General features: G+C 30.8%; 1 protein-coding gene across 1 annotated transcript in view; it reads left to right on the forward strand.

Moving 5' to 3' along the window:
* Positions 1 to 6,180: 6,180 nt before the first annotated feature.
* The window catches only part of LOC112693587, a gene marked incomplete in the record, with an annotated part of 5,360 nt that continues 1,564 nt past the window's right edge, over positions 6,181 to 9,976 (forward strand). The window contains 2 exon segments of the mRNA XM_025568716.1: positions 6,181 to 6,516; positions 9,701 to 9,976. Of these exon segments, the coding sequence (XP_025424501.1) occupies positions 6,337 to 6,516; positions 9,701 to 9,976 (456 nt within the window).

The raw sequence follows: 9,976 nt of genomic DNA on the forward strand, positions 1-9,976 counted from the left end.
TAACTGTGCATTAAATAGTTATAAATACAAATGTCTTTAAACTAAAATATGTTTAAAAAAATAATTAGGTTATGGATTAAATTGAAATGTTTAGAGTTCAAGCCTTTCTCCAAAATTGCACCTTTCCATATATTCACAGACAAAAGAATCGTCTCAGTAACTTTACAAACAGACTATATAAACTTGAGTGTACTTTACTTAAATACTTATAAAACAAAAAATAAAAAATTAGATATATATATATATATATATATATATTACACAAATTTTTATTGAAATTTCCGTCAAACCACTATAAAAGTTTATTATTTTTAACCATTTGATTATTAATTATCATATAAAATAATTTTAACACTTTAATGTTGCTGATTACTTCATTTAGCATATACAACAATACTGTGCACTTATTATTCTGACAAAAAAGCAATAAACTGTCGTATTATTAAAAAATAAACAAATGGTTCTTTCTAAAGTTTAATCACAATTCAAAATGTTTTTTTGTCCAAAAAGTTTCTTTTTTTTTCGTATGGAAATTTAATCTTCTCCCGTCGTGTATTTATGTATTCAGTGATAGTCTCAAAACGTCCTCAGTTTCACATTTGAATAAAGTAGCTACACTCGTATAAAAAATAAGATAATTATGTATCCACGACAAAATGTATTTTATATTTCTTTTAAATGTACGAATATTACGTTTTGAATTAAACTTGCTTTCTATTAAAAAAAATAATTTGTATAGCTGACGTTTGAGATTATGACGTACATTTATTACTCGTAATTAGCTAAAAATAGAAAAGTATAAATATTTATCATTAATATTCCCGTTTGTATTAATATGACATATGTTTAAAAAGTTTAAAAGTTGTAATACAACACAATTTTGTTTTAAACATTATGAAAAGCCATTATGGTTTTGCTCGAAAATAAACGGTTTGCTTAGTTAACCTATTATAGTGATTTTAAACTGTCAACATTTATTTCTACTAAAATACAGTTCATTCAAGTTGAGTGCTTAAAAAATAATAAACATAACGGGTACATCGTAACGAAGCGTTTAATAAACACATATTCAGATTTCTCTGAATTAAATTCAAACACATATTCAACACCTAATATTGTAATTTACAATGTTGTATAACACATAAAATAACATAATATATCAATGTTTGATGTAATATTCTATTATAGCCTGCCAACGGTTCAAATTAATGGTAATAATATTTTATCTTCACAATTATGTATTTCAAAGAAGCATACGAGTAGATAGTATCTTAGTACATAGAAGTATATAGATATGTATTTCAATATTGGATTAACACTGATTTACAATATATTATATAAAGCTACCTTAATATTTTATTTTAATTAGCATTAAAAAAAAATTCTGGACTAAAAAATTATAAGTTATTGTATCAAGTGTCACTAATGGGTGACTTAAATCCAGTTATTCTACGTCACCGCACAAGTGTTACATTCAAACTAATTGTAACAAACATTGTTTACAGGTTGTACACTATAAAAATAAAAATTTTATAGTTATTTAGAAGATATTTATTATTTTAAAATAATATATTTGAAGCAAAAAAAAAAAATTTTTTTTAAAAAAATAAAATATTAAATAACTAAAATAAACATATATTTTTAACTATAAAAATCTCAATTTGATTATAAAATAAAAAATGACTAAACTTTAATAACTATATATATATATATAGTTTTATATGAATATTATAACATGTAGAATACAACTTCTGATCTACAAAGGTTGTAATTTTTTTATACTATTTATTTAAACTAATAAACATACTATAAAGATATTTTAAAATGAATCTATAAGTTCAAATATTATAATACATTTTTATGTATACAACCATTATCAATACACTCAATTTACAATAGTAAAACATTCGTTTTTTTTTTTTTTTTGTAACAATATAAATAACTTGATCTGAATAGAGAGATAAGTTTTCTCATTATTTATTTAAATAAATAATTATATTAGAATATAAATAACTGTTATAAAAAAAGTTTTTCGTTCAATTATACTGTGATTTATTTAAAAATTGTTAATATACAATGTGACAAAATATGTAAATAATTGTTAATTATATCTTAAGAATTCCTAATTTCATATTTTAAATAGAATATATAATTTTTATAGAATCATATTCAAACAAATAATGATCACTAAGTCAACATTTGAATACCTAATTTAATTTTAACTATTGACCAACTTTGTTTGTTGAATTTGAAAACAATCAAAATAAAAAATGTCAAAAATGAAAATAATATTTTATTTATATTCAAATTTTTCGTTTTAGATGCAAATCGTAATTAGTATTTTTATAGAACTGCAGTTTTAAAAAATTACATATTTCTCTTTTTTTACTTTATTCTGTTCAGTCTTGTTAAAAAACAAAGAAAACGCAAATATAAGATGTGTAAATCTAATAATTTTTGGTCATAATTCACAGTCTACCGAGTATATTGCAGACATAATGACTAAAAATAAATTTACTCGCATATTACAACATTATTATTACTTTTTATATTCACTCCACGTGGTTACAGAATCTTTATCACAATACATTGGTTATATTACATGTAATACACATCTTACACCATCCGAAATATTACACGAACTCGGAAATTGCTGAAAACGAGTGATCTCTAAATTACTATTGGTGTTACAATAATATTTATCGTGTAAAATCAAACATTAATAAACAAATACAGTCATAAATCGTTAATATAAATTACTTGATATGTATTTGTTATTTCAAAATCTTCTTGACTATGACTGTCCACGATAGAATTAATCCATATAAATAATATGCTTTGGTCTAAACCTAATTTATTATTCTTCGTGTCCATGAAAAACCAAATACTATTATCAAATCTATAGTAACATACACCATACATTAAATATACAAATATATAATATATTTAATCTATGCATACACCGACTACCAGTGATACGGAAAATAACATTATAATTTCTAGTCTGGAAAATTTATTTATATGTACAGAGTAAATAATTACGAATTTTCAACTTATTTATATCAGTTTCAGATGTATATCTAACGGTAGATACTGATATTATTCATAGATATCGTGAAAAAGGAAATTTCTAGAAATAATTTGTTTTTTGCAAACTCTAATATTATATGAACAACTATAATGTTGTAGGCTTGAGTAAAATACAAATTTCGTTCCCCTGTAAGCACGTTTAAATTTGAAGATCACACGGTATCTTCTACAAATTATTAATATAAAGACATGTACGCTACTTTTTTGCGTCTATCATTATCATACTATCGGTACTGTATGATACTTACCAGAAACCATTTAGGTAATATTTTATTATATAAAATAATAACTGTACCGTACTGTATCTCACTATACACAATCACTGTCAAAAATATGATTTGTTGAAAAAACAAAAATTCATTATACTGACGAAATCGTCTATGTCAGTGGTTTTCAACCTTTTTCGGTTTTATTTACATGATAAAGATTTTTGATTAATCAACACTAAAAAATTTCACAAAATAAATAATTTACTTTGTTTTTTTTTAACTAATATGAAAAACCATTTCATCCATTATTTTAGGCTATCCCAGAACCTATGATTCACAACCCACTTAGGGGTCACGACCCCTAGGTTGAAAACCACTGGTCTACGTCATCTAAATAACATACCTGACCCCTCGAACGTCAAGATGAAGGAAACCGTAAGACGGTAAACTTTTATTTAATAATTCGCATCATATTAATTAAAATCTTTATGGGCAGTTTAAAATTAAGAATATATCTGACAATTTTTTAAATACTTATATTTCTATATACATAAAAATGAAAAAAATACGTTTTTCTTTAAAAATACTTTAGAGTATACATTCTAGGATAGTAGAAAATATAAATAAAATGAAATATTTTAATTTATTTGAATCAAAATAACATAAGGTGTCTGTGTTTTAAATTTGCTATTAGATAATGTTATATAATTCAATACTTACATGTTAAAAAAAAATTTTATTTTATATTACTTTATTCTTTTTTATAAATAATCAAACACAAAAATATTTATTAGATTGAATATAAATAAAAAATATCTTCTGCAATAATAATAATGTAGGAAAATATTATATACGTTTTATTTACATTCTGTTATAAAAATACAAATTAAATAGTGATAATTATTTTAAATAAAATTAACTATACAAAAAATAAATTGTATATTGTGTTGTGTTACATTAAACAATATTCGTTTTTTTCTGATATAATTATCATTATAATATTTATAAGTATAAAATAATATAAAAATTACCATGACAAAACTTGGTGAACTCTCATTTTTATTAACGAGTTTTTACAAATTGGTCAATGAAATCCTTACGAATAAATAAAATTATATTCTAGACATATGTTAAATTCTCCAAGACTTAAACATCAGACAAAACATAAATTTATTTCATCGACAGGAGTAAATTAATATAATATTTATTTTGTTTCTGTCAAAATGTATTTAAAAAGTGAGTTTGTATGACCCAGCAAAAAATCCCGTGCATTTACATTATTATTCAAGTAAAATCTTTTAACTTTTTGCGAATACGTCATATATTTCAAATACGATTCACAACACTTGATTAACGAAATACAAATTTAATTTTAGAAAAATTAATAAAAGTCCATACGTAGAATTTTACGGACTATATTTTATAATTATCTCTGATGTATAAAATATCCTTCAATTATACCATTAGTTAAGTAGGTTAAAGGGATTCACACTGGTGATTCTATAGTTTTATAAAACAACCGATAGTAAGACTTATGCTAGAATATTCGATGATTTTCAAGACATTTTTGTATGCGATTTAATTTTAGACCTCAATATATATATATATATATTAATTACTTGATTTGCAATATTCTATCAATGTCATTTACACTACCAAATAAAACCACTACCAAACTAAATAATTTCGTTTAAATAGTACTCAAATTATAATATAATGATAAAATGTTATAATCAAATTGTGAAGTACATCATGTTTTTGTCTAATTGTGATAAAATATACAATTACCACTATACCGAATACTCATAGTCCAATTAGAAATTTAATAAATTTTGTGAATAAAAATATACTTAAATAATTTAATGCGGAAAGAATGATTCTGAGATCGTCAAAACGTTAAAAGAAAAAACAGATACAAACTGGTGGAAATTAATTTTAGCTCGTTTATTTTCGTTTTAGCGCTAGTCGTTGTTTTAAATAGTTTGACCGTTATATGTATTCAACCTTAGTCATCATCAAAACTCGATGACCACTATCATTTAATGTCCTAAACGCACGTGCCATGGAAACAAATAATAAAAAATAATAATAATAAATTTAGGGATAATAATTTCTTTCGCACTAATTATTATTATTATTAAAACTAATAGCAACCATCTATAAACAAATATTTCCATCGTAAATCTCAAAATGTTTGTTTGAGCGCCTCCCGGGGTTGGGCTTATCACTTTTTTACTTAGCCTATCTCCTACCTATAGGTTTAATAGATCTACTCGTAATATATCTCTATACCAAATTTCGTCACAATCGATCCAGCCGTTAAGGAATGCATAAAGGACAAACAGACAGAAATTCATTATTATATAGAATAAATACTGTAAAAACTATTTTATAAATGCTCTAGATACATTTTTAAATTTGACGGTCGGTGGCTTATGGATGAATTCCCGAAGCATTTCTTACCTAACCTGCCCGAAAAAGTGTTTAGCTTCTCCTAAATTATTTACGCCACTGCCAACATTTACCGATAACATTCACTACGACCTAACGTGATAAAACACCTGTTGCGGTCCACACGTTGCACGCGTTTATGACCGGAAACGTTGAAAACGTTTTTGAGGGAAAAACGCGACGAAAATGATGACCGCGCACGAAACACGATTTAAAAATAAGGGGAAAACAACCAATTCTCCGGCCCTTCCGAAAATTGTCTCGATCGGGCCGCCGCTGCTCGACTTCGGATGCGCGCGAAAGGATCGGGAGGGGCGTCAGTGGTGCGCGGATGACTCGGTACGCCGAGCAAGTGTTCACCGGTTGCGTGCGACGACGATTACAGGGCGGTAGAGGAGAGGGCACCGGCAGAGCCGACAGGCGAATTAACAGAGCGTGTGTGTGTTGGTCGTGCGCGCGCGCCGCAACGGTGGCCGGACGAGAGACGAACGGCGGGTTTTCCGCCGCGGCCGCAATCCGTTACCGGGCTGCCGCGCGAACGCATGCATGCCACCGTCGTCGTCGTCGTCATCATCGCCGGGCCGCCATGGACACGGTCGGGAATCTGGAGACGAGATGGCCGCCGGACAGGAAGTCCACCATCGAAGCGTCCGAGTTCGGGATCTACAAGGAGCCGAGCGACGGGAAACGACGTCGGTTGCGCGGGACCGATCCGGCTACCGGGTGCCTGCTGGTCCTGTCGCTAATGGCCGCCGCTGCGGTCGTGGTAAGCTATAGTCCCAAGGTTTTTCGGAGCCAGGAGCAAATTAACTCGGGGGTCCTTCAACCATACTATTAAGATACGATAAACGATAAATAGTCTCTGAGAATAACAACATTCTTGCAAACGTATTTTGCCGAACCTTAACCGATCAAGCTCGTTTAAATCCATGTACTGCATTATATACTTGCATAATACAATCGAATATTATTTATATTATTTATAATCAAATCGCTCAATGTAATCGGACAAGTCGCTTTAATCGCCGACACGCACCGTGTAAAATTGCTCGGTGTAATCGAGGCTTTATTATTATACATCAAAACTTTATGGGGAAACCCTAAAAAATATTCCAAAAACGACAGGGCTTAGGTAAAAATGATCCCATTGACCTCCTCCCCCTCTGAAGTGCCTTGGACCCCGGTAACGTCCTAATCGCGGTCCGTACAGTTACACTTCGCGTACTTACTACGAATCGACGGGGTACAATGATTCCGTCATCGACCTGCTTGGGTCGCCGCGATGTTAACTCACGGGACGGGGGATATGATCTCCGTGTCCACCTAAGAATCAAACTTTGTACCCAATGCCAAATCGGTGACATCGCTATTATTTTCGGAAACTAATAGCACGCTATCTGCTCAAAAGCACGTCTTTTTCCGGCAGCGAATGTTAATCATTTTGGTGTACCGACGGCTTGAACAGTATATGTTTTTTGAAAATGTTATGTTTTCTTCGCGCTCTTCTTTCCGATCGAACACGTTTTCTAATCACTGCATACCTACTCACATAATTTTCGATCCAAATCTGCGAGTGCACATTGAACGTTTGGTGTTCGATATCGATAGTAATTTACGATGTTACGTTACACTTATCTTCGTTAGAAAAACGGTAACGCAGTGATTGTTCTGAATAATTAAAATAACTTTTAAACTCTTATAAAATGGTATATATTTTTGAAACCCACTGGTGAAATTATTTCATATGGCATTAGCAGTTTAGTACCGAAATCTGACAATATCAATTAAACTTTCTTTAAAACCGAAAGGGTAATTATATTTTCAATTTACAATTCTGAAAGCGAAAATAATGTACTTCGAGCAAATATTTTCATCAGAGTACAACCAGATTTTTATGTAACCTGCTGAATATCGCAAATCATTACTCTACTTTGAGTAGCATCGTATTAGTTCCAAATTTATACCAGATCATTAATAATTCACATGTTGATTTTGCGATGAGAAAATCATACGATACGCCGCATGATAGTGTATGTGTTATACATGATATTTTTATCGTTAATCAATATCACAGCGTCTTGCCACAGGACCGTAAACGTTTCGCAGGTCGTTTTTAGGTTCGTTTTACAAGTAATTACACGAATCGTACATTTTAACCGAACCGTGAACGCTTTAGAACACGAAATGTTTATGATAATAATTTTAATTAGCTACTCGCCAGGCAAATAGTAATTATGTCGATGGTAACTATGCAAAGCATGTGTTTTAAGGTCACGTTATGTTTTTATTATGTTCAGTTGTGGCCAGACCAATTTTCCGGACACGTACTTTCGTTTTTGCCTCGGTAGCGTCAGATTTTTATCAATTTTAGAAAACTGAAATCCAGTGTTAAATAACCGTCTTATGAATAACATGATTATATTAGTTCGTTATCTCACCTGTAAGTCGCACCGCCGACGTACGGTAAACGGGATTTGCTTTCCGCTCGGTGGGTACCGTAGAACAATTTGGGTTATGCATCGCGTTAATTGCACTGCATAAATCATTATATCGAATAACGTGCATATTATGCCGAAAAACGAAAGCGAATTACTACGAGAATTGTGTTGTTATATTCTTAGAAAAAAAATACCGAAAATAGTGAAAATTTATTATCTTAACACAAAATACCTGTATACCATCTGATTATTTTGTAAACTTATTACATTCTTACATTATAATATTATAAATCATTCATTTTAGTGTACGTACATAGTTTTGAAAATACGACTTTTATTTGTTTCGACAATAATTAAATTTTAAGATTTTTCAAATTTCAAACTTCTAGTTTACGACTTCGGTTCCGTAGTTCTAATAATTAATTGAATCATTGATCAAAAACATCTTCAAATTCCTAAGAAGATCTTACCAACACAGGTAACTAACCTATTTAAGTTAAACTTAACTATTTAGTGTGATTTGGGTGTTCTTGGCGTACACATTTTATTCGTTGTGTTTTATTGCTATTTCTTATTTAAACGACATAACTCGTTCTGTGAATTGAATTTATTTTACATAATTATTATTAGTTGTTAATTAAAGGGGATTCAACTCAAAAAAACAACAAATTGTATCTTACAAAATTATTGTATATTCTCGTACGTAAAAGTTTTGTGAAATCGTAATATTTAGAGTATAACCTGTGGTTTAGTTATTTCTCCTCTCCTAGTATAGAAAACAAAAAATGATAATAATTAAACAAGAAATATAATAATTAACGCTTCAATAAGCATACCGCAAAATAAATCAATACCGCGATTATAAAGATACAAAGAAGTAGTAAAATAAATAAAAAAAAAAGAGAAAAATAAACGGTGCTGTTACATTATAGACTTTACATCTACTCCGTTTTATGTATTGATAAACATGAATTATTTTAAACATTTCATTTTGAAATCTATATTTATAGTTCACAATATGGATATTTTATGCAAATAATAATACTATACGTCGAAGAAGTTCAAAATAAATAACTGAATCCTGTTGACGTGTTAACAAATATAAAAAAAAGGAAGACGGAATAATCGGATGATCCCCAAGACGGAATCGTGATAGCTTATCGAGCACTTTTCTTCTTCAAATCTCAGTCATTATAAGTATAAGGGGAGGAGGTAGTCATAATATCTAAAGCTAAATTTACCAGAAGGTAAGGTAAGGTTCTTCTACGATTCGATCGGTCCCGCCGTGAACATCCTTATAGTCGTTACATCGTCTACGAAGTAATACAACCTTGGGGTCCTCTAATCGGGGGCGGTAATAAGGTACCAGAAAAATCTTAATTCGTCCGATAGGGTTATGGTATCCTAGAACGTTCTCGGCTGGGTCGATCGAGTGGTAGGAATACAATACCGGGCGGTGGTAATATCTTACAGTGTCGAAAAAACAATCGAAACGTAGCCGATTTCCCGTAGGTGTACTTCACGTTTTTCGACTACACGATCCAAACGACGCAGACGGCGGCGACACCCGTCGGCCCAGTTGTGAGCTATGCGAAGTACGTGAAGGACAAGCATTGGACGAGCGTCGCGGTCGCGGACGCGGTTGATCGCGCGGCGGTGGACCGGCCGCTGGCCGCCGTGCCGGGTTCGGAGCGTCCGGAGAGCACGACGGACGAGGCGTCGGACGGGACGGTGGACGACGGCGACCGCGGCAGACGCACGCGGCTGTACCGGCCGCTCAACAAACAC

This window comes from Sipha flava, unplaced genomic scaffold (genome assembly GCF_003268045.1).
Source record: "Sipha flava isolate LNK unplaced genomic scaffold, YSA_version1 88_pilon_pilon, whole genome shotgun sequence".
In the NCBI taxonomy this organism is placed as follows: Eukaryota; Metazoa; Arthropoda; class Insecta; order Hemiptera; family Aphididae; genus Sipha; species Sipha flava.